The 25,417-nt window shown below is 40.0% G+C and overlaps 1 protein-coding gene across 4 annotated transcripts; it reads left to right on the top strand.

The window, feature by feature from the left end:
- The first annotated feature begins 96 nt into the window (after positions 1 to 96).
- LOC122783787 (protein EFR3 homolog B) lies at positions 97 to 23,898 on the top strand. Of its 4 annotated transcripts, XM_044048628.1 has the most exons (24): positions 97 to 256; positions 686 to 824; positions 9,631 to 9,707; positions 11,052 to 11,179; positions 11,864 to 12,014; positions 13,652 to 13,773; positions 14,099 to 14,248; positions 16,288 to 16,422; positions 17,475 to 17,553; positions 17,873 to 18,008; positions 18,140 to 18,301; positions 18,499 to 18,610; positions 18,706 to 18,757; positions 19,336 to 19,508; positions 19,616 to 19,691; positions 19,949 to 20,110; positions 20,364 to 20,495; positions 20,585 to 20,652; positions 20,816 to 20,943; positions 21,249 to 21,340; positions 21,474 to 21,522; positions 21,687 to 21,793; positions 21,902 to 21,951; positions 22,443 to 23,898. In XM_044048628.1, the coding sequence occupies exons 2-24, from the start codon at positions 818 to 820 to the stop codon at positions 22,546 to 22,548; spliced, it is 2,454 nt and encodes an 817-aa protein (XP_043904563.1). In that variant the 5' UTR covers positions 97 to 256; positions 686 to 817; the 3' UTR covers positions 22,549 to 23,898. The 4 variants fall into 4 exon arrangements, with proteins under 4 accessions (XP_043904563.1, XP_043904562.1, XP_043904561.1 ...); XM_044048627.1 differs by lacking the exons at positions 97 to 256; positions 686 to 824 and adding an exon at positions 2,101 to 2,227 and having other exon boundaries at positions 19,619 to 19,691; XM_044048626.1 differs by lacking the exons at positions 97 to 256; positions 686 to 824 and adding an exon at positions 2,102 to 2,227.
- Positions 23,899 to 25,417: the final 1,519 nt, after the last annotated feature.

Here is a 25,417-nt window from a genome sequence, read left to right as displayed (position 1 = left end):
AACAAGAAGAGCTGCACACACCTGTGTCGTGTGTGTATGTGTGTGTGTGTGAGAGAGAGAGAGAGAGAGAGAGAGAGAGAGCAAATATTGTAGCCCCTGTGGTAGCGGTGTTGTTGTAGTGTAGCTGTACATGTACAGCAGGTAACTGTAGGAACAGTAACTACACGTGTGGTTTGACTGAACTGTAGTCACGGTGGCCGACATTAACGGCCTGCATGCTGTACATTTTAAGGATTTCCACTGTTTTCACTTCATGGTAAGTAGAGAGTATGTTGACATTTATAGGCGCAGCCAGCAGTGAGCTAAGGTTAGCATCATAGTATCATACATGTACACTCACGTAAACCATGTTGATATTTTTTTTAAAAAAAGTATCTGTCAGTTTTGTTACATTAAGAAAAAGAAAGTTTATCTCTGAAACGTACATAACTTGATTGAACCACTTGTCATGGAAGTACAAAGTTCACGTCTCACGTTTAACATTGCTAACGTGAAAATAATTTACTGGCAGCTGTCATCGTCTTAAATGTATGCCAGGGTGTGATAAAAATAACCTGTCTCGCTACTTGCTTGTCGCCGGGCGGATAAATGCAAATTGTTTTTGTTTTCATTGTTTCAAACATGTTAAAAATGTCAACAATGTGTATTAGAGTATCAGCTAACCTGGGCATGCTAACTTCCGCAGGCCTAAGACAAGCCAGCGGCTTTCCTGATTGTTGAACCTCTGGTGGAGACTCCGTTGCGGGCTGAAGTGCCGCCCATCTCCGTGCCATTGTGAATCTGGAGGAGCAACGCCGCCTTGTGACAGATATCCAACATGACAGGTGAGTAACACCCAGTAATTATGAACCTGCTAGCAGACCACAAATGTTGAATGGAGGTGCATTGCTGAGTAATTAAACTAGATTGTTAGATGTTTAATCCACATACACCACAAATCACTGCTGATTGTGTGAAATATTCTCTGATATAAACACTATGGGAAGGGATGGGATTACATACAGTATTATTATTGCACATATTGAAAAAAAGTGCTCAGAATATGTTGACTGAGTTGACTTTATTTAATTGGATAAGTGAGAAATGGAGAAAAAACCCATGATGTTGTCTAGCTCACTAACTTACAATATGTGCCATAAGCATTAGCCTGTATCTGTCTACTAATGACAGGAACATGTAATGATATTACTTAAGATTCTTGTTTTGATCTTGGTGTTAAAATAACATTTTTTTTTTTTTTATTGGTGTTTTGATTTAAATGTTAGTAACATATTCTTGTTAAAGGTACATCATTTTGGTAATGTTTTCTTGTAACATTAGTTCATCTATTTACTCTGTTTATGAACCAAATGAAGATGTTCATGGTTAAAAGTCTACAAAGAACACCTTATTTTAAGCAATTATATTTCACAGTCATTACAATAATGTCATGAATCTTAATTATTTTAGTAAGGATAATCATGGCATTCATAGTTGCCAAAAGCCAAGTATATGAATTTGCACAGAAATCACTCACCACACACTTTGTCTGTGTTGGTATCCACTGGTGGCCACATTCCTTGCACCTAAAGCCCACTGAATGAATAGTTGTCCCACGGTTTTTCCTGTTTCCCTGCTTCTCTCTACCCTCCTATCTCTGTGTCTCTCGCCCCAGAGAGAGCCTTCTGGTGGATAGTGAGCCCAATTGTGTCAGTGAGATGTTTATTAATGAGAGAGGAGCACACAGAGCAGAGCTGCCATGGAAAGACTAATCGCTAATCTCTTTGTTAATACGGTAAATCTGCCAGTGTACTAAATTACCAAGAAGCTGCAAGACAGGGACATGTGAGTTATTTTGTGGAGGGGTACTTGGTGACTTTGTGAATTTGCTCTGGTGTCAGACTTTACATGGAAGTTGGAGTCAGCTTTTCTTTTTAAGGACAGTTGTATGTGTAAGTTGTTGGTGTTTTATTGCTTTGGAACCAGGGAGTTGTGGATGCAAGTGAGTGAGTGAGTGCAGTCTTGCATTTTAAAAAGCTTTTAAAAAGAAATTTAACTCTGTAGTTATTGGTTAGGTTTTTTTTTTTTGCATCTATAAAAGGGTTAGTGTGTGTCTGAGTGTGTGTGCTTGCTTGTGGGCTGTTAAGTGTTTGTTCGCCTGCCATGCCCTTGCCTGCTCCTGATGTCCCAGCCTCTCAGAGGCTGGCACTGGACTGTCGTACCCTTCTGGACCATCGCGTTGGCAAGGGTAAGTGACAACACCACCTCCTCTGTTCTCTCTCTCTGGCTACTTCTATGTTTCCAAGTGAGAGAAGGATTTGACTGAAAATTTGCTTTCTTCTTTGATGGTTGACAAAATACTGTACACCATGCTGCAAATTGACTATAAGGGCTCTGACTTGTTGCAAACTACATCTGGTCTTGTCATAAGCATGAGTTAGTTGAGCTTTTGTCAGGTTACTTGAGCACTCAAGTAGGCAATCATAAAAAGCAACACTGGCTTTAATTACTATTTAGCTGTTACCGTTATAAAGTTTCAGCCAATTAAATTGAAGTCAAGTTAATTTTCTGTCTGGGTCATATTTAATTGCTTTTAGTTTTAATCATGGCTGATGCACAAATGTGTTCATTAATGAAATTTCTGTGTGGCATGTACTGCTGCTCTTCAGGGAATGGAGGTTCAGAACTGCTAGAATACCAAAACCAGCAAAACAAAGCTTTTTTTCTGCATGATGCCATTTATTCAGGCAAAGTGAGCAAAGTTTACCTCACTCCTCTTGAAAGTATCTTGTCTTAACCTGAGTTAAGTTTTGCAGAATATTGGTCAATGAATTTACTTGGCTGCAGCCTTAACACCAGCCGCGGCTCATGTATGAACAGAACAAATTGGTTCTGTCTGTAATTCATTGAACTAGTCCCTTTGTAACCCCTCTCTCTTTGGGTTGTTTAGTCACTGACAGCTGAGCACAAAGATCTCAGGTTTTTCAAACCATATACTTTATTATTACATTACATGTCATTTAGCAGAAGCAGTAGGGGTGGAGTGGCTCAGTGGTTAAGACCCTGCCTTGTGTGCCAAAGACATCATGGTCGCAAGTTCGATTCCACCCCTGGCTAATTGTACTTGATTCCATTGTAAGTCGCTTTGGATAAAAGCGTCTGCTAAATGACATGTAATGTAATGTAATGCATTTTGATAATCCAAATGCATACTGTGTTGCTGTTTGCAAAAAGTTGGTTCTTGATCTTGTGGTCAATCTTTGAGAATATATACAGTCTTATATCTAAACTGATGTTTTGGTTTGGACAAACTGCAAGCCAAATATGTCAAGGACTCAAAAAATATACATCAGGCATTTCTCAGGTTTTACAGTGATGCTGCAGCATCAGGAGGTTTTTGGTGTCATTGTAAATTCATGCATCAGAGATATTTTTATGAATACTAATACCTGGTCTTATGCTTGTCATGTTTATAGCTGTGTGATTATGTAGTTGCAGATGTTGTGCAGATGAGAAGCTACATCTGAGTGAATTCTGTTTAGTTACAGACGATGGAATCTGAATGAGAATTAGTCAACACAGACATTGTAAAGCATTTCACAGCTTCTGTTTGCTATTGCTGTTTTTCTGCTGCAGCTTGTTAGAGATGCAAATACCAGTAAACCGTGTAATCACACATTATTTGTGTTAGAAAATGTGACTGATTTAACAACAAAAATGAAAGGCTGGCATATTTGAGGTTTCCACTTGCTGCTGTGGCAAAAACTTCATTTTGAATTCTGTCAAAATGAAGAAAGAAGAAAAGGCAGACATTTTAAGGACAAGCTAGAAAACCGATAAAAATATAGCAGAAAGTTGCATAAGCACTGAAGGAAAAACTGAAAGCAAGTAAAGGAGATGGCATGGAAAGATTAGTGATGGACAGGAAGGGAAGAACGATGCTGGCAGGGGGCGGAGGGAAGGTACAGGGAGACTGCGTGAGTGGGAGGTCTTCTCCCTTTCTATCGCTGTGGTGTATATTTCTCTCATATTCTCCCTCTTTCTCTGTTATTTTCTATGCAACTGAGAGAAATTATGAGAAGTGATTAAGTGTTTTCCTATGTGCAACCCCATGTGAAAATCTGTACAACCCGACCTTCAGAAGGAGCGCTGTCGCTGAAGACAAACAGGAAAATCCAAGGTCATCACAGCACGCTTCTCTGTGACGTTGACTTCAGCCCCCTTTTCAGTGCGCGAGTGTATATGGCTCTGTGTGTGTCAGATCGGCAGGCGGAGTGGGAGTGTGTGTGTGTGTGTAATTCATTGCTTCAAGCCAGGCTCTGCACCAATCACAGAGCACATTCTTATGCCTTTTAGCTCCAAGCACACGTGCAGGCATTTATCCCAGAGTGAGCATTGTGCGTGTGTATGTGTGTAAGTGAATTTTCAGTGCCTCTTGGCACAGCAGCATGTCTGTATGAACCACTGAAGCCACATTAAGGAAACATAAGCTGCTGCTGCAGTGAGTCGCCAGCATCACGAGTGATGTACGGTAAGAATAAGTCATTCTTCTGATGCATATTTGTGTGTGTGTTCTTGGCTTTAACATCATGCGAGTAATCTGAAGCCTGCAGAGTCCAGTTTTCCTACATTCCACACATTTCTTCTCACATTTCTTGTGACAGACTGCAGTTGTCAGTACAGTATAATGTCTCCTAAAAGCGTATTATGGGAACGTTGCCTCTTACAACGATACTCTATTACTATTAAATTGCAGTGTTAGTGTGGAAGGTGGAACGTGTTTTCAGGATGTTTATTTTCGGTAACAGACACTTTTGATTCCTTCTACTATTTTGGATGTGGTAACATTGGGATCTCTGCAATTAAAATATAGTCATTTTACTGCTGAACTTATCTGTTGGAGATGTGGTTGTACTGAATGTTTTTATTTACTGGCTTTTCTTACATGGCTTTCATGACATGAGACAATGCCCTTGATGACATGCTGGTGCTGACATTTGCTCTAGTGTTTCTGGGTCACGCTGATATATGGTTCATTGATTAGCACTAATTAAAAATGAAGGCAGCTTTGCTTGGAGTTTGCCGACTGTTGATGGGAGAAGAAAGACAATATCAACACAGACACGACACAGGAGACACTTAGCTTGGTTTCCCTGTGCACTGCACTAGTGAGCTAATGCATGAGACTCTCGCAGCCCAGTTTTAGTAACAGTTTGACTGTGATTCATAGTGTGTCAGATTGGCCTTGTATCACAAGGATTTGATGGCAGCTGCTGTGTCTGTGTGCAGCGTTGGTTGGTTGGTTGCATTTTACCAGCTGTGCTCACTGCCACCCACACTTGATCTGACTCGTGTACAGGGATTGATGGTGGAGAAAAATGTGTATGCTGTACCTATGTCATTGCAAATTGTATTCACTGTGTGCATGTGTCAATCACCTGAGGACATGTTCTCAATTCATGAGGCTCGTCATGCTGGAGATAGAGAGGGGGTGTTGTTAAATAGGTGTTTTGGTCATATATGCTCTGAACCTGCATAGCTTTTCTCTGCATGCTTTCGTGACAACAGTTCAACCTTAGTATTCTCAGTCTCCTCTCCATGTTGCTCACCTCCTCTTCTCATCTGCCATGCAGCTCTTTCTCAAATTCACTGTGTGACAGCTTGTGTGCATATTAGTCTGCTGTTGAATCAGCCCTGCTCATTAATTGTTATTTGCATATACTCTCCTCTTTTATTTGTCTCTGCATGTTAGTAGTTTAGTAGTGAAACCCCCCCTCAGGCCAAATTGCTTTGTAACCAACCAACATTATAGTGTGTATTTGCTTGAGTTTGTCTGTGGCCTGTCACACTAGTGCTTCCTATGACCCCAGGTGAAGCTGAGGTCCAAATGTGTGTTGATACAAATACACACAGAGATCCGAAGCGTATCTTATATTCTTGCCGGGCACCAGAGCTATATTTACTCACTCTTATCATCCACGTGATTTTTGGTGCAACAGAGAAGCTTCAGGTCAGCAGGTGCAGATTATGAGTCTGCAAGATATGACACTTTTCACATTCTTACCGTGTGTGTGTTTATGTTTAGTCTATTACACTACTATTAACACTTGTGTATTGTTTGAAGAAATTATTAAGAACCTACTTGTATTCTGAGTTCTGTATTTTTTGATTTTCTCCCTTCAACATGTAGTTTTTCCCTCCCCTGTCTCTCTCATCCTAAAATGTTAAGCTGACATGCTGTGGGAAATGGAGAGTGTAATCTGTTAATGCACCAGCCCATTGTTACATGAATAAAAATAACATTGTGATTGGCTGGCTCCATGCTGTAGTGATTTGAAGAGTAGGGAAGAACAACCTCTGAACCTGTTTGTACATGTGTATACTTTATTCCAAGAATCCAAACAGTGGAACATGTAGATATTACACAGGAAAGACTTGAACCAGATGGCAGAGATGTAATTTTTCTTCTGTCTACAAACAACTAGCAATTCCACAAGTTGTTCCACTGTTACATTGTCATTAAAGTGTGCTTGAGTGTGGGTTAATGTGTGAGTGTGTATGGAAGGGCGGAAGAGCTCACTGTCCAGATCCTTAATGTGTAGTCAGCTTGCGTCAGAGTGGGTGGATGTCGTGAGATCCCCTGCTATGTATGCCTTTCACCACTGTCTTTAAAATTCCTGTCCACCCACTGTTGCTCTCTCTCTTCGTTCTTTATACACTAACCCACCATTATCAACAACACCAGAGATACAAAACAACTCTCTATTATTTGTTCTACATAACCTAAATACCGCTCTGAAACTACACAGGATAGTGAAGTTCTGGGCAGTGGAAGTAGCAGCAGTATTCATCCCTACAGCCAACTCAAGCCACCTTCACACTGTATCTTGAGATATAAGCTGTCACACTTTGGAAGTGGCATCCATCAACTAAACTCTACAGACCACTTAGTAAAAATATATATCCCAGCCACATTTGAAATGGATTTAAAAGCAGCCGGGTTTTTATCACTGAGGCACAGTCGGTTTTCAGGTACAGCCTCTGAAGGATGTGGCCCCTAAATTGGGGCACAGCTGCAGAGACTGCTTTTAGTTAAACTGGCTTTTGGCACATACACACACACACACACACACATACACACATAAACAACTGTTCAAAATACATTGTGCATTTGATTTGTCTGCTTGCAAAGATGGCAGCAACCTTAAGGTCACACATGAAAAGTACATTTTCTAAAATGATGTATCACAGTTTATAACCAAGTGCAGATATCATTTAGCATAATAATTCCTTTTAAAAACTATGTTTATGTTCTCTCCCTTTCTGCCAAAAAATAAATTTCTTCTACTGATGACGGAGCGGACAGGACAGATATACACTGTACAAATGAGAGATACAATAAGTAGCACACTTATCTGTGACTCATTCAATCCACCTGCCCCATCAAAATTCGATCTCCCTCTGTATCTTTCCCTGTCTGTCACTTTTTTTGGTACTCAACTCTTTCCTCTCTACACTTGGGACCTGCTGCTTATTTGATTTATTCAGTGGTGACTCCTACACCCTAGCCCTGAGCCGATACAGCAAGAATAAGTGAGGGAAGTTGAGGGAGGTTTAGAGAGTAGGAGGAGGGGATGAAGGAAGGAGGTAGGGAGTGATGCAGAAGCCTCATTAGTGTTTGAAGTGATGGAAGATAGAGGAGCACTGCTATGAATAGACATGCAGCTCTTAGATATGTGTCTGAACACCAGCAGATATCCTGCTGTGGAGTTCAGTGGAAGTTTTAGAGAGGAGATTAGAGCCTCAAAACAGAGGGGCCTTTAAGTAGTAAACAGTAAAGATGCCTTTTATGCAATTAAAGGCTTTTCAAGGGCATCCTGCTTGCATCAACTCCCCTCCTCCCTGGTGTAGGTCACTGGAGACACACCATAAGGCTGGTGCATGTGCTGAATGCAGTCCAGAAGAGGAAATGGTATTATGTTTGGTTGAGGATAGTAGTAGTCAAAAGCCTAACCATGACATGCAAAATTCCATACCCCATACCATTGCTCTTAAGCTTAAAAAGATCCTTGTGTTTACATTTATTTTGTTTTGGTTTTTATCCATCAACTCTATTGCACAAGGGACTTGTGTTGTGTTGTCTTGTGTAGTGGTGGTACAGCAGGGCTCAGCCTCTCTTTGCACAGTGGTGAAACTGGCAGGTGACTGTTGATTGATTCCATCTTGAAATGTGCACACTTGGTTCATTTTATTATTAGAATGTATTTTGTTATTATCTGGGCACATTTGGCTGCAGTTCTCTGTAGAAGGAGTGTCTTCCGGAGTGAACATTAATGTTTTTCTTGGTTTTTCTTTCTATAGAGAATATGAAGTATGGAAAAAAAGAAAAGCTCAAGACTAGAGTCCATTTGCTGGCACTGCAGTGACCTACTTTTTTCTATTGCTGTTTGTGATCATAAAACTTATGCCTGTGTGAAATGAATGTAGCCCACACATATAATGCTTGTTATAAAAAGCTGTGTGATAGGACACAAACAATATTTTTTCCCCATGTTTCTGTTATTCCTCTTTTTTTTCTCTCTCTCTCTCTCTCTCCCTCTCTCCCAGGGTCCCCTTATGACTCACCACTGCTGAATTACCTCAGCCAATCAGAATCCAGCTCTTGCTGGCTAAGTAGCTTGCTGTCCCCTCAATGCAAAGTCAGAAAATTCACTCGTCAGTGTGCTGCACTCAACCATCTTTCTGAGGCTTACTTTATTAGGAAAGAGACTGTGTGTCTATGCTTTTGTATTTGTGTGTATTATCTCTGAGGCATTTTTGTGATTATTTTGTGTGAAATTCTTTTTCTACCTGGCTTTCCTCAAAAGGGCTTTTAACAAATTTACCTTGACTCAGTTTGTGTCTGAGTTTGTGTTGGGGAAATAAAAGCTATTATTGTGCAATAGCATAGGGACACATGGTGGAGATGCTTACTAAGCTTTTCTGTCCCTGAAGATTTAATAGCGCGAGCATATCTTAAAGTTTGTAATCTCTGACTGAATAATGGCCTCACGCCACTACTTTGCCAATCAACATTTGGCAGCTCTGTACTTAGAGGACGTTTGACTGTAAATTTCTGTCTTGTCTTTCCATATTTCTGCAGTTCCTAGAAAATTATTCAAACCTCGACACTAAGCTGATCATGTTACCTGTCACAGCCGGCTACACACATCTACTAAAACATTGGCAAGATTACTGTTAATTTTAGCTTGCCATTATTTTACGAGCTAGAGCTGTCTTCTTATTGCTGACATGCCAATTTAATTTATGACTCACTATGTCTCCCTATTTCCCACCGTTGCCTTTGTGTTAAAACACTGTGAAACATTATTTGTTGCTTCCTTAGAATTCACTTATGGCAGAAGCTTGTGACTGATTTGTGACCCAGCATTTCCCCCGGTATGTCAGGATGATGTTCACTATAATTTCCTCTCACATTATTTACCGTCTTTGACCTCGCTTTTTGGAACAAGGGGTTTATATTCATACAGACTACACAGAGTGCAAGAAAAGAAGACATTTTAAGTTGTTTTTCACTGGACAAATCAAATTAATCACCTCTGTTTCTCTTTGTTTTTCTTCCTCTCCATCTCTCCATGTCCTTCTCCTCAGGGGTTTGCGGTTGTTGTGGGGCACTCAGGCCTCGGTACAAGCGACTGGTAGACAACATCTTCCCAGAGGACCCAGAGGTGAGAAGCACCAGTGACACAAAAGCTGTTGTTATCTTAACAATATTAATATTTGATATTGGCTCAGGTGGCTGGATTGTATCTCTGTTTCCTCAATAAAATCTTATTAAATAACAAAGTTTAAAAAAAGAAAAGGAAAAAAAAGGGCCTGAAGTATTGAATTATTTCATTTACATCCTACAGAGGCCTCTACAAACAATGTTATTTCATTGTCAGTTGCTGTATCCTGTGATAATGAATTCCAGGCACAGGATGTTTTGGTGAGGCAGACAAATGCTAAGGCAGCCCTCTGTTCATCTCAATATAAACCCTCTGATTAGAGGAGCAGGTCTGTTTTTACAGCAGGCACCTAAACCTTTCATAGCTAGATATGTCAGGTGCAACTAATAACATTAATGGGGGGCCTTATTTTAGTTAGGTGTGCCAGAAAGCCGTGGCAACTGGAAACTCATATATTAAATGAAACCACCAATAAAATGTTATCACTGTATCAAGCAGCCATTTGATGGTGTTGACAAAGCGCTACAGACATGGCATAATAAAGTTCATCTCATGATCAGCAAGGTGTACGGGATGCTCTCTACTATATGTGAGATTGTGGCCCTTTCCATTTAAACCTGTCGCAATCAGAGAAAGTAACCATTTTATTTTCATTTCACAGCATCAGTTTCATGCTTGTGGCATGTTCAGGGTGGCTTATTTTGACTCTTGAATATATTTGTAACTATGTAAAGGCTTGGTTGCCATATGTTTGCCATCATTCTGTTACGCTGTTTGCTTTTAGTTTTTCACAAGTACCAAAAAAAAAGGAGCTATTTAACACAGCTATTATAATTTGTTGCTTTGCTCTGCAACACTTTATACAGGTGGGTTTAATCTCCATCATAAATCCACCCTATTTTAATAATGTTTTAAACTGACTTTTTATTCATCCATTTACTATGTTATTGCTATGTCCATTAGCCATTACACTATGCGACACCTACTCATCCTGGGGGCCAAGAGAAACAATACAATTAATTCACAATATTATATAACTATATAAAAGGAGAAAATACTTTGTGTCTGGATGTGAAGGAAACCAAGAAGGCTATAAATGTGTTAAGCTATCTCCTTCCCCTGAACAAACTGAAGAACAGTGAATTAGGTCAAGGGGAAGATAGGGGGTAAATCTCAGTGATCTATTTATGGAATTATAAATTGGGGTATGTGCAGAATTGTACACTACAGTGCTGCATAAGCTCAGAGGTGTGACTTGAATAATTACATGTGTGGGATACCATGAAGGGTTCTTATCCTTGTCTTGTTTTTGTCTTGATTTCTTTCCTCCTGTTCCCCTCCTAGGATGGGCTGGTGAAAGCCAACATGGAGAAGTTGACATTCTATGCCCTGTCAGCTCCAGAGAAGCTCGACCGTATCGGAGCTTACCTGTCTGAGAGATTGTCAAGGGATGTGGCCCGACACCGATACGGGTGAGCATCGCCTGTCAATCTCTAGTCAAAATAGTCTCTGCAAAAACATTTGAGCTTGTAAATTTCTACTTTGACAAACAGTCTTTGTTTATATTGTGCAGTAGTTATTTTTCATGCTGAGATGTATTTGAAGTTGCCTTGTCATGAAGTAATGCATTAATTGGTGCTTTTTACACAAATAGTCCTATCACATTTCAAGATTTGTGAAGTTCAGTTGGTCTGAACACATTTTTGACCAATCTACTCAATGAGTTCTGGACTGTTTTTTTTCTTTTTTACATTCTGTCACAACACTAAGTAATTATATTGTGTTTTTTGCCCACTCTCTGCAATGTTGGAGAACGGTCATCGACAGTGATGATTCTGTACAGTCTGCACTTTATAGCACCTTATACTCCACAGAGGTTTTAGTCTTCCATGACTCATGATTTTTACGCTGTGTGATGATTCTTGGCTGTGCCAACAGCCTGCACAGATTATTACATTTACACTTGGCAGAGTCCACCTGCCCGTGCAGTAAGTGAGACTCTGGACTTTGTCTGTAAAGCTTATCACAATTTGATCTCTGTAGCTACATGGAGATGGACATTTAAAAATGTATGTCTATTTCTTTCATTGTCAAAATGTAAAATACATTTGTCTTTAGGGTCATTTATTGTAATGTGTCTGTGTTTCTTTTCTCAGGTATGTATGCATAGCCATGGAGGCCTTGGATCAGCTGCTGATGGCCTGCCACTGTCAGAGCATCAACCTGTTTGTGGAGAGTTTCCTTAAGATGGTGCGGAAGCTGCTCGAGTCAGACAAACCCAGCCTACAGATCCTAGGAACCAACTCAGTAAGTGTCCACGATCAGACTTACTTGGATATTGAGTACCTTTGATACATCTAACAAAGAAAGAGCAGCTCTATTCGTCCTCCATTGTTAACATTTTGCATTTTATTTAAAAAATACCAGCTCCAACACTATGTTGTCACAGTCAGGGAGAGAAATGTACTAGCCACAATAAGTCTGTTTGGGAAAGATCTTGGCAAATTGTGTGGGAATGACAAGTATGCTCTTATGTGGGATGCAGCTATTAGATGCATTGTCCGGGTCAGTGGAGGACACATAACAGAAATCAGATTAGCTGCAGACTATAGCAAAGCTCTGCAGTCATCTACATGGATCCATGAGACATGTCGGCCTCTCACTCATAATCTTCCTGCTGTCAGTCTCTCTCATGCACTCATGCACGAGTATTAAGACAAATGCAAGGCCATACACTGATGCACTCATGTACGGTACTCTGTGGAGTGAGCATCGCTATGCTGTTTCCCACAATAACTAGCAGAGGAAATTTGCCTGCTATCTGCTAAATGTATGTATGTGCATTCATTGCTCCCCGTTTGCTGTGAGGATATTGATTGGGGATTAATTAATTGCAGTTGTTTAAACACACTCTTGAGACACCCTGATCTTCCCACACTTGGAAATGTATATATACTATAATTTTCATCACAAGAAAATACTGTATATTCACTTGTTGACCACCACATCGCGTCTTTCCTGTGTATACTGTGTAGCTTGTGAAAAGCAGTCCAGTGTCGTAGAGAGGTGAAATGAGAGGATTAGAGCGTTAACGACAGCAGGAATCAAGCCCCACCAGGCTTTCTCATACTGTTTCACTGTGTGAAACCTGGAATACTGCAGAGCACATTCTCACTCACCAGCATCTCAGATTGTGTGTTGTTGATCTGCAGTCATATTTATGAATGACTCTGTGACAGAAAAGACTTGAGGCAGTGGTTAATTTTTCCAGGCATAGCCTTCTATCTCCACTCTCTGAATTTATACCCTAATGTTGTCTGGGTATTAACTGCAGTAGCAATTTACTGCAGCGGCTGAGCAGCATCACAGGAGCTGTTAAGGGTTCACTTCATTAAATTTGTTCAAGAGTACTTCGTTTAATTGCAAAACCCACTTCAGTACGGGAAGTTAATTCAACAGAGAATACCTTTGATGCTTATTTTCTCTCTACATTTTTTTTTTTTCCCCAATCCTCAGTGCAGCATTTTAGTTACAGCACTAATCGTGTGCCTGTACGTGTAACTGAATGGGGAATTAACATGCTCTAATTATCATCTGCTTTTCTGAATGATCGACTATTATTGTTGCTAGGTTGTATTATTTCTAACATGATTCCAAGAAAACCTAGTTCATAATTTATTACTTGTAGTGTGGTGTGATGCTAAATGTCAGCATGTTTAAATGGTGACATTTCCTGGCCCAGTGGGAGTGCCCTCCTCTGCTCTGTCCTTTTTCATTCTTAATAAGATGTTATGGTGCTACTACAGCTTGAATTTAATGTGTGACATACACACCAAGAAGATTAATTGAAATAAACTATTAGAGGATTTAAGCACTTTAAGAATAGTAGGAACAGACTGGTTGCTCGTTTTCATAAAAATGTATTTTATTTTTTCACCTCTCAGTTCGTGAAGTTTGCGAACATAGAAGAGGACACCCCATCGTACCACCGCAGTTACGACTTCTTTGTGTCACGCTTCAGTGAGATGTGCCACTCTAGCTTCGAGGACCCTGACATCCGTACAAAGTGAGTGGACAGATGTTTCATTGTGCCAATGGCAGATTTATGAAGTAGAAGCTGTTTTTAGACGGTATTGTTTTTTTTGTTTTTTTAGACCATTGCTGCCTGTGGATATGTCTTTTAAATCTTTTCAAGCAAAGTACAATCTTTTTTGTAAGTGATTAACTGAAAAAAGAAGGGACATCTTTTGACAGTTAAATGTAACACTGAAAAGAAAGATATGAGACAAACGCTGACAGGAATGGGCGAAAATAACCTTTACTAAATAAATAATCCATTTATAGATCCACTGAAATAATTTCTACCATGTGTCTGTGACTGTTACCTCCAGGATCCGCATGGCAGGTATCAAGGGTCTGCAGGGTGTGGTGAGGAAGACTGTGAATGATGAGTTACAGGCAAACATCTGGGACCCTCAGCACATGGACAAGATCGTCCCCTCTCTGCTTTTCAACCTCCAGAGTGGAGAGCGTACAGAGAGGTGAGTGTTCACAAAAAGACTGAAAATTAATGTGTTTTTTTATATTGGTTGTTATTTTTGCCTTGTTTAGACCTGAATTTAATTTACATTCATTTAGATCAAATTATCTGAGCCAGAGATTTGTTTAGTAGTGGGCCTCATGTCCTGGTGTGCTACAATTTAATAATGAACCAAAATATTTTTAACCCTTTAACATCGAGCATATCGCAGACGACACCATTGTGCAAGTGCACTGTGCATTACCGTAATTGCGCGACAGTGTGTGCTATATAAGTTGCATGTCAAAGCCAGCATGTGGTTATTACAGTAATAAAAACAACACCCATGCTTTTGCAGGAAGACAGCGAATCTGTGTCACCAGAGAGGAGAGAGAGGGTGTATTTTGTGGTGCTGAACATTATACATTTTTAAAAATTGAGTATGTATCAGTAAAGGTGAATATAGCTGCTCTGTCTGTGACTGACATGAAAAAATAGCTCAGTGTTGACCTGCCATGCCTCCATCACAGTCAACTGCTCTGTAGCCTACTGGTGCAGTTAGTCTCAGCTGAGGCCATGTTTGTCCTGGTAGTCTAGCCAGCCATCACACATGTCATTTATCATCTATGTCATGTCTGAGTGAACTCCCTGACAAGGGCTCTACTGCCCTTGTGGGCATTTGTTTTCCTACCTGCAGCGTTTAAGGACAGAAATCACTGGCAGATGTGAGAAAATCTAAAGGGATGAAAAGGGAAAGCACCAACATAAATAATTCCTTTTGTGGAGAATTACACCATCATATAGATTGAGGACTCGACCACACCAGTGAGAGAGATAAAGAGTTTCTTTCTTGGCAATGTTTCACATCAAGAAATTAAATTTGATGTCAGTGCAGGGATCTGAGTCTTGTGGAGGCCAGTGAGACGGAAAGTAAAGGACTGAGTGGAAGGAGGATGATAGAAAACAGAGAAGTAAAAATGGAGAGGTAATTGGAATAAAGAGGTAAATGGACAGAAAGAGACAGATAGACACATTTCCCAGTAAGCCTCCCTCCCCTCAGTGTGTCCTGGGGTCTACCCCTGCTGTGCATCCTCCATTCCTCCTCACTCACACTGAGTTTAGCCAGTCATTACCAGCCACTGCAGTCAGTAAGTACACAGTCAAGTTAAACTCAAAGATGGTGCAATTTCTCTGTTTTTCCGGCAAGTCTACCAAAGAGCAAATACAATTTATCTGACTTTTAAAGTAGATGGGAGATGCTACTCTCTTTGCTAAATGCCCAATACACTTGTATTAGGCAACTGAGCACATCAGCACAACCCATTTGTACCACGTGGCAACAGCATTTATTTCCACAATTAAATTAGAGAAAAGTGGATTAGGACACACCCAAAATAGGCTTGTGCCATGTGCTTCCGAGTAACTAAAGTGATAAAAGTGAGAATGACTATGTTGACATGACACCTAATATTAAGTTTCTCCTTTGAGTTTGTGCTTCGATATTCGTTCTGTAATATTATTTTTTTTCTTGGCAATGTTCACTAACCCAGAGGAGCCACTGAGAGGCAAGAGGTCACATTTCCTCTACAGCAGCAGGAGCAGGAAAGATAAAAGAGTTAGGCTTTTAATAAATAATGCCATCATTGGTGGACCACCCGAGGCGAGTCATGACCAAGTTCGAGTTTTTGGTGGAGGTTTTAAGTATTCATGAGAAAAAAAAGAAAGGTCGGATGGATTGTGATTATCCATTTGCAAGCAAAAAAAAATATGGCGGCAAACACAGTCACTTACTTTTTACTGCAGAGAGAAGAGTCACCTCAGGAGCTAAAGCTGCAGTGACACAGCTGTATCTGTTTTTGTGTAAAACATAAAGCCTCTGTGTTATGTGAGTGTTGTTGAATCCAACTGATTCCAAACCCTTGTCTCTTTTCTCCTTCTGCTCCCATACACCTCTCTGCCCCTCCCAACTTACCCTCCCCTCCCTTCTTCCCTCTCCTCACTTCCTCTCTGTTTTTTTTCCCCTTTCCTTTCTGCATCCTCACCTGCATTGCTCCCGACCAGCCGCTCCCCCTCGCCGCTGCAGGCGTCAGAGAAAGAGAAGGAAAGCCCGGTGGAACTGACAGAGCGCTGCTTCAGGGAGCTTCTGGGACGAGCTGCCTATGGCAACATCAAGAATGCTATCACACCCGTGCTAATGTGAGAATTCACTGCAAGATATTTTATTTACAAGATCCGTTCTCTCTTCATGATTTGTTTGCTTGATGCAGTGATTTCCTTTTGACGCATTGGCTAAACCTGAAGGGATAGTAACTTCCCATGACACTACTGCGGCATTTTTAGCTTTACCCCAATTTGCCCACGAGGGCACAAGGTCAATGCAAGGTTGCACAGTTACCTTTGACTAGATGCGAGTACACGGTGTGCTGAGTAGTGCCTTGAAGGCCTTTATCTGCCTTCAAGGTTGTTATATTATCACCCATTGCTGTTCTTTTATTTCAGGACATTTCCAACTCACTGATTTTTTTTATCTCCTGTCATATTTTGTGATGTTTTTATGCAACCTGCACTATGGAGGTTAGTTTTGGCTGCATTTGTCTATTTATTATCTATTTATCTTTTTTGTCAGATTTAGATGACATTTTCTGGGAATGTTATATAAATTATTATTATTAGAGTGTTTGCAAGATTGAATTCCAATCTGATTTGAAAATATACAGGGTTTTTATTGTGGGTTGATATGGTTAACAATGAAAAAAATTCACAAAATCTTAAATTTTAGGTACCATATAAGTCTATTTATTTACTTTATAATTTGTCCAAATGCCACTGTAGCCCCTGCAGTGTAGTAACATAATTTCTTATTTTATGAACACATGATCCAGCCATATTCAGTTTACTGCCAATCTAACCTTCAATTCTTCTCACTTGTCAAGAGAACAGCGCTCATCCATCAATCACTGTCGCTCTATAAGTTTATTTCATGCTTGAGTAGTTTATTTTTCCTTCTCCGTCTCTACGTAGCAAAGGACTTTGCAGTTCAGACAAGTGTTGACTCATCCCAGCCTACCTTTGATTTTCAACTATGAAAGGAAGATAATGTACACATTATTACATTTTCAAACTTCTCCAACTCCATGTACATTACATGTACATTATATTTAAGAAAATAATTAAATGTATATATAAAATGTAAGTAGGTGGCTGCTCTCATTTGATGACATCAAATGTTCCATCATGTGTTCCCCCAGGCACTTAGATAACCACTCTCTATGGGAGGGGAAGACCTTTGCAGTGCGTTGCTTCAAAATCATCATGTACTCCATCCAGGTGAGTGAGAAAGACCTTTTTTTTCTAAACCAAATTTAGTCTGGAACATTTTTTGTGATTTACACAGTGCCATATTTCTGTCTTTGTAAGTGGTTGTTGCATACTTTAGGGAGGGGCAGTCAAAAAAACAAAACAATTGGAGCATATTATAGATGCTGATTTACAACAGGACATCAAAGCTTTTGCTCACAGCTGTGGTTAATTTTGGACATGAATGAAAACTGTAAGCTTTTATTTTGCCACCTGGTTTTATGACTTGCAGCGATTTGCCATGTTTGTTTCTTCTTCACTCATTCCTCCTCCTCTGCGTTGCTTACAGTCTCAGCACTCCCACCTGGTCATCCAGCAGCTTCTCGGTCACCTGGATGCTAACAGCAAGAGCTCGGCCACAGTGCGAGCTGGCATAGTAGAAGTTTTGCTGGAGGCAGCTGCCATTGCAGCCAGTGGCTCTGTTGGTGAGCTATATTTGCACACACTAAATCATAGTTTGTTGTGTTGTAAGTGGTTCAGGCGTTATAAATAAGATGGTACATTTTTATTTTTGAGGTGAACCAGTCGTTTGAGAGTACCTTGTGTTTGTGTGCAGGCCCCACAGTTTTAGAAGTGTTCAACACTCTGCTGCGGCAGCTCCGTCTCAGTGTTGACTACGAGTTGACCGGCTCTTACGACGGCAGCACGAACATCGGCACCAAGATCATCAAAGCTCACGAGGAGAGGCAGCTGCAGGAGGCTGTCATCAGGACCATTGGTGAGTATGTGGGTCATGTGACTTTGTTTTTTTATCTACATGTCTACATATATATCTCTCTGAAAGGAAGTCAGCAAGCAATGGAGTTCTTTGTGATGATTCCACATACCTTGTCTGTGTTTATGTTCACGCCAGTACAATTTTCTTTTCTCCAAATCTCTTCTTATCCATCTCATGTTTTTTTTTCTCTCTTTCAGGTTCATTTGCAAACACTCTGCCAACATACCAGCGGTCAGAGGTCATGCTCTTCATTATGGGCAAGATCCCTGTCCCTGGTGTTCACCTAGCGCTGCCATCCACTGGCTCAGGGTAAATTTTGCTTACATGTCAAACAATGCACAAACTGCTTTGTAAAACAAATCAGTTTGAAGATTTCTTATTTGTATTTGCTCTGTCATCCCCAGGCCTGAGGGCACCCGGATGATTCAGATCATGTTACTTAAATCCTTGGTCCAGGTATGTCTCGTTCATTTAGAAATAACTGTAAAGCTTTCAGATAGAAAGGGATGGTAACTAGTTATATGTTAATACAAACATGAAATCCAGAGACAGGAACAGAGACACAAATCAGAGATGACGCTGAGGAAGAGTGGCGCCACACAGATAATAGAATAGTGTTTTGTTTATCATAGTGATATCGGTGAAGACGAGAAGTGGTTTTAAGGCAAACCTAAAAGCTCTTATCTGTCTCATCAGAATATCATTTTATTTGTCTGTGCGTCTCGGCTTGTTGTGGTCTGAAATGGCTGTTATTATCTTAATTATATCGTTTCAGCTTCCATTTCTCTGCATGGCTTCACATTTGTCTTTTCATTAAAGGTCCAGTGTTAGCATTGGGATGGTTTATTAGCAGAAATGGAACATGCTACCCAGAAGTATGTTTGCATAACTGCTATAAAGTAAAAGTCGTTTGGTTTTTATAGCCTTAGAATGTGTGTTTTATTTATAGGTAATGGTCGTGCTTTAAGGATTTTGCCATTCCGTCCCGTCATGTTTCTACGGTCCATAGACCTAACTGCTAATCATTCTGTCAGGTTACAGCGGGATTCCAGACCACCAACATGCTGACAGCACTGCCAAGCTCCTTCCTGGAGCCACTGCTGTCCCTCTCTCTCACCGAGGATCCAGAGGTTCGACTGCTGGTGCTACAGATCCTTCTCAGTCTCATTGACCGGCATGACAACAGGCCAAAGTTCTTCAACATTAGGTATGAGATTTGTTATGGTTTTGTTATGTGCAGCTCTATAAGCTTTAACAAGTATCAAAGCATTTTGTTTTCAATTTGTGTTTCTGTTGTGCTCTCTCTCTGTGCAGCAGCATCTCGGACATCTCGGCACTCAAGCTCAAAGTGGACAAGTGTTCCAGACAAGACAACTTATTCATGAAAAAGGTATCTCCTTCATCTTCAGACGCAATTTGTGTAAATAAATATGAGAACTATTTTAGGAATGGTGTTCTTTGAATTTCATGTCAGGTTGTCTTTTTTTTCTTTCTAATTACAGATACATAGTCACCATGTTGCAGATGCAAATGACTCATTTCTCACAAAGCATAATTTCTTAACGCAACTACTTAGTAGCATAGCATAGCAAATTATTTTTATTTATCAAATGTTTTCGTTTTTCCTTCTGTGTTCTCCACTCACAGCACGGTCAGCAGCTGTACCGACACATTTACCTGGGCTGCAAGGAGCAGAACAGTGGTCGCCAGCACTACGAGTTCCTTTTTGCTCTTTTGGGCCTTCTGAGTGTGGAGCTGGCTAATGAAGAGGTGGTGGTGGACCTCATTCGTCTCACATTGGCATTGCAGGTACTGATGCACACAAACTTTAAGATAATATTGTACTGTGTCCACTCATAAATTTGTTTTGTCAAAATAAATGGGATATGCAATTATTAATCTGGTTTACAGCAGTGGTTCCAAACACTGATCACAAATAATCACAAAGACATTGACAGACACAGTCCATGAGTCATAAAACCTGGTGTTACTGATGTTACAGTGGTTTCCTGAGGTTCAGTGTTTCCCAATGCTCAGTCGTGCCTCTTTGTGTGCTCTGCAGGACCTGGCACTTTCGACCGACGAGGCTCTGCCCGTTTATAACCGCTGCGCTATTCACGCCCTCGCCGCTGCCTACCTCAACCTCATCTGCCAGCTCACCACCGTTCCAGCCTTCTGCCAGCACATACACGAGGTCTGGGCCTGGGATTAATTGTGGTTTGTGTGTGACTGAATACCAAGAATATGTGTTAATCAAACCACCTCCTCTCGTCTGCTCCACAGGTAATTGAAGTCAGACAGAAAGAAAGCCCCTACCTTTTGCCTGAGGATGTCTTCATTGACAACCCCAAGTATGTACCCCCTTTCATCCAATCTACAGCACTTTTATGTCATATTTAATTAGATGTTAAAGATATTTATTTGATTTAATATTTAAATAATCAATACATGGAGTGAGTTGCTTTTCTCTTCTATATTATAAGAAAGAACTAACCACCCACTCCTTCTCTCTAGGCTGCCTCCCTCCCTGGAGAAGGTAGAAGGGGATGTTTTGTTCCTTCAGTCGAAGATTACTGAGGTGCTTGGAGGCAGTGGTTACAACACAGAGAGACTGGCTACACCTTACGTCCCACAGTACACAGGTAAAGGAACTTATTTCGTATTAGCTGTAGCACAATAAAGGATAGGTTTTTGAGTTATATGTTTTATAATGATGAAAGTATTCAAATCCACTTCAAATATTCTATGAAAGATTGTTAATCAGAGTTGACCCTGTTCCAGCTCTACAGTGTATCAGGTTCACCCAAGGTTGAGGACAATCTCTTTTTTTATTTAGATTTCTCACCCCATTTTATCTCTCTCTTCTTTCTTTTTTTTTTTAATTATTATTATTTTTAATCTTTTTTGTGAAGCGGTTTCATTTGAACACAAGTCAATCTCTTTGCAGATGAGGACCGTCTGTCAAAGAGAAAGAGCATCGGAGAAACAATCTCACTCCAAGTGGAGGTGGAGTCCAGAAACAGTCCAGAGAAGGAAGAGGTAAAAACATATTTGTATACATTTAAAGCTATATATCTTTGCTGTATAAAGATGGAAGCACTAGTTTTTCACCTGTCAGTATATTTGACTCATTATTGCATCATATTAACATTTTTCTTTCATTGATCTGCAGAGGACACCGGCAGAGGAGATCACATTTGAGACCTTAAAAAATGCCATAGGTAAATCTTTATACTCTGGTGTTAAAGCGTTTCTAAAATTGCACACAATTCAACACACTTATGTGCCTGTTTCACTAATGGTTCTTGTTCGTTTGAACAGATGTCATTTAAATGACTTACTAACAAAGGAGTGAAATTATAATGTTGTTTCTGTCTGTCTCTAGTGGACAGTGTGGGGATGGAGGAGCAGGAGAGGGAGCGGAGAAGACAAGTGGTGGAGAAGTTTCAGAAAGCCCCCTTTGAGGAAATAGCTGCCCATTGTGGTGCCAGGGTACGCCAGATAAACATTTTCTACTTGCATTCAAATTGTTTTTTTAAACAGTTTTCCTTGTGTCATGTTCTTGCTGCTGCATAATATGATATATTCTGTCCCTTGTAGGCCACTCAGTTGCAGAGTAAACTAAATCAGATCTTTGAAATTACAATCAGGTAAGAGACTGTGCTTTTGAGATGTTTGAATAAAATCATATTTGGTCACATGTGTTTTGTAAAGACACTCAGTATGTTTACATGCTCAGTTTAATCCTTTGTTTGAGGCCTTTGTTTGACTAAGACGGGCAATTGAGTATACATAAGGAGGAGAAAATCTAGTTATTGGTAGTGTGCATAAGCTAGTGCATATGGAATCAGTTTCCTTTTACGTAAAAGAAACTGTAAAAGTTAATCGTGATACAAATTAGACCGATCATGGCTCTTGTGGTTGCTGTGTCAACTGAAGTAACCCAACTATGAATCGCATTATCCAGGTATGTTAGTACGACTAAAACTAGCTTGATTTTAGTCGGACTAACTTGTTAATGTGACGTTAAGAAAACTGAATGATTGTCTTTAACACGCATGTAAACGCACTGACTGATGGCAGTGATACCAAATTAGTGATGATGCTGTTGATGACGAGGATGTTTCCTCTCCACATTCAGACCCCCACCCAGTCCATCTGGAACCATCACGTCAGGTTACGGCCAAACCCAGAGTCGATCCGTGCCCATCTATGAGATGAAATTTCCCGACCTGTGTGTGTATTAAAACCAGAAAGTACACAAAAGAGAGACACTGATCACTCCTCACTGTAAAGGCATCTTTGACACAGAATCTTTTAAGGGATGTGAGGGAACTATTACAGTTGAAGCTAAGCCACTTTTCTTTTTTTTTTCTTTTCTTTGATTATCCTATCCATCTGAAATGACAATTCTTTTGCTCTGTGACAGCAGCCAACACAAGGAGGCCTATGTTTGTGAAAGCAGCAGTAAAAACAAAGTTTATTTGAATTAAATGTTTTCCCTTCAGTTCTCCTTAAATGTCTGTAAAAGCTCCACTGGCTGGAGTTTTGTGTCAGTCTTTGAGGAAAATTGTTGTGACAGACTGAAACCTTTTATGGAGGCGGCGTCAGAATGAATGAAATGAGTTGCATGCTCTGAAACTGGACATATTTTAAAAAGCACTGCTAACTATTTTGTCCCTTACAGGGTGCCATACTTCCGTAAATTAACAAAAATAGATTGACCAATCATTCTTACTTTCTCACAACATTTTATATTTAATCAATTGTCATGTTTTCTTTCGGTCCAGAAGAAAGTATTTGAACGAGACACATTTTAATTTAATCCTGTTGTATATGTTACTACTTCCAATATTACGTGTTTAACTTGTTTAACAGTTTGGTTTTTTTTGCCTTTTTTTAGTGTTAGCCAAAAGTGCTTTTTCCTTTAACAATGGGCATATATATATATATATATTTCCTGCACCTATTTTTACAAATTTTCTTTTAATAATTTGTTTTGTTTTTAGCTGTGGTTTAAAGAAAGATAACTGCTGCCTGTGTGCTATCCTCCAAAGTGAGTGTGCCTTATAGGTGACTCAAGTTCCAAGACACGCAAAAACACACACATACACTGCGCCACAGACGATCTGAAGAGTTTACCAGATTAAACACTAGAGAAATGACTAAGGATTCTTTATTTTTTTTTCCTTCTCATAGAAATGTGTATATACAGAGAAATATATAAATCTTTAAGCTGATGTACAGAGTAGGGACGTTCTTGTTTGTGTATGTACTATAATTGTATATTAATTGTAATTTTAGACTGCCACAACACTGATGAGTGTCATATATGGAGGGAGAAAGCTACTTAGTTTGTATTCAGATACTTTTTCTAAAACTCTCACACAAATAATCAACACGTGAAATTATAATATTAATTGCCAAGGGTCTCTGTAAACCCTCAGTAGAAATCATGTGAAGCCAGTAATAGTTATGCTAGTAAGGTATTAACGAGCCCATCTCATACAATCTTTCAAGGAAAATGGATTTAAAAGTTACTTTATTATTATGTCATTGCTTTCCAGAATTGTGGAAACTTGTTTTGCTGCCATTACGCCCCAAGTCCTGATGGAATTAGTTTGCGTTAGTTTTTAGCTTCTCCACCGCCGAGCTGTGGATCTGTTTTCCTTCAGCGAAATAAAAAGTGCGCCTGAAAGCCATTTTGTGTGTCCCCAAGCACACACTCGCAGGTATTAAAAACAATGTATAATGGCAATAATGTGGCACTAGCCTGACTGATAAAGCCCGACTATAGGTAGCAGATCCTTGTGTGTGATTCGTGTGTTGTACTTTTTGATGGTTCAGTTTTGTGAAATTGTAAGGGACCGTGTCTCCCTCCTGCTCCTGTGCTTCTGTGAAAAGTGACTGCATCAGATGTGGCACGTGTTCCAGCCATCTTGTTAAACATGGACGATGGTGTATTTCCATATTGTCAATTTGGTGTAGTCCAATTGGCCTCTTCTTCTATTTTTTGTTGTTGTTTTTTTTTACACTTTAGTGTCCACTGTATGTATCTTTATGTCCACACATGCCTGTGTATCAAGTCGTCTGTTCACGTTTACCCCGTCGTCAGTGGACATGTGTTTGTGTGAGTGAGTGTTACATGTATACGTGTGTGTGTGTGCGTGTGTCTTTATCCTCATGATCTCAGACCAAACTCAGACACAGTTTACACTTTTTGTCCAGTTGTTCTTTCCTCAGCATTGACGAAGAACAAGCCTAAACCTTCCAGTGACACCTAATGTAAAATGTAAAACGAATTTTCAGCATCTTGCAGCTCCACAGTGAAGACCCGTAAATGTGTCGGTCCGCTCATTGTCATCATCGCTGTGTGTATGTGTGTAACCGAGAGTAATCCATCCTTAATTTTGACATGACATGTCTGGTTTAATAGATCTGTTTACAGTGTAGTGCTATAGGTCAAATCTATTCCTAATGTGAACTTTGCACTTTAAAAACTGGATTACCTGGGGACAAAGGCAGCTTTTACATGGAGAAAATGCCTTATGAGTGTCATACCTGACTCTGCATGCTAGTGATGTTGCTGTGTTGTACAATAAAATTGTCCGTAACCATAAATGATTTGACCCCTTCATTACTGAGGTGTGTGCTCGAATCACTTAGTCTCGCGTTCTGTGTGGGTTGTAGACGGTGATCTACAGCAAAGAGAATTAGCTCAAGAACCAAAAAGAGTGTGAATTCATTATATAAACTGAGTTTTTTCTGCAAGCTGATGTGGAAAACACCCAATGAGTATGGAAACTGCCACACAGAAGCCCTTACCCTCTTATCTAACAATACTCCCAGTTATACTGTTCCTCTTTAATGACATCATCTAATATCAAACATTTTATCATTTTGTTTACCTCGTCCACACATATCGCCCCCTTTTTTCTTGCTCATCATATGAAACCAGTTGAACAAATGGAAGTGTTTGCCACAAACGGAATAATCTTTAATATAATTACAGCGTGTGAACTCAACAAAAACACATTTCACTATTAACTGCGTTGCTTATTAAAACACGTCCTCATCGTATCTAGTGCCCCCGTCCTTTGAATACAATTCCCAGTG

Source organism: Solea senegalensis, linkage group LG17 (genome assembly GCF_019176455.1).
Source record: "Solea senegalensis isolate Sse05_10M linkage group LG17, IFAPA_SoseM_1, whole genome shotgun sequence".
Classification (NCBI taxonomy): Eukaryota; Metazoa; Chordata; class Actinopteri; order Pleuronectiformes; family Soleidae; genus Solea; species Solea senegalensis.
Note: the sequence above shows the minus strand (reverse complement) of the source record. Positions and strands in the feature narration are given on the sequence as shown.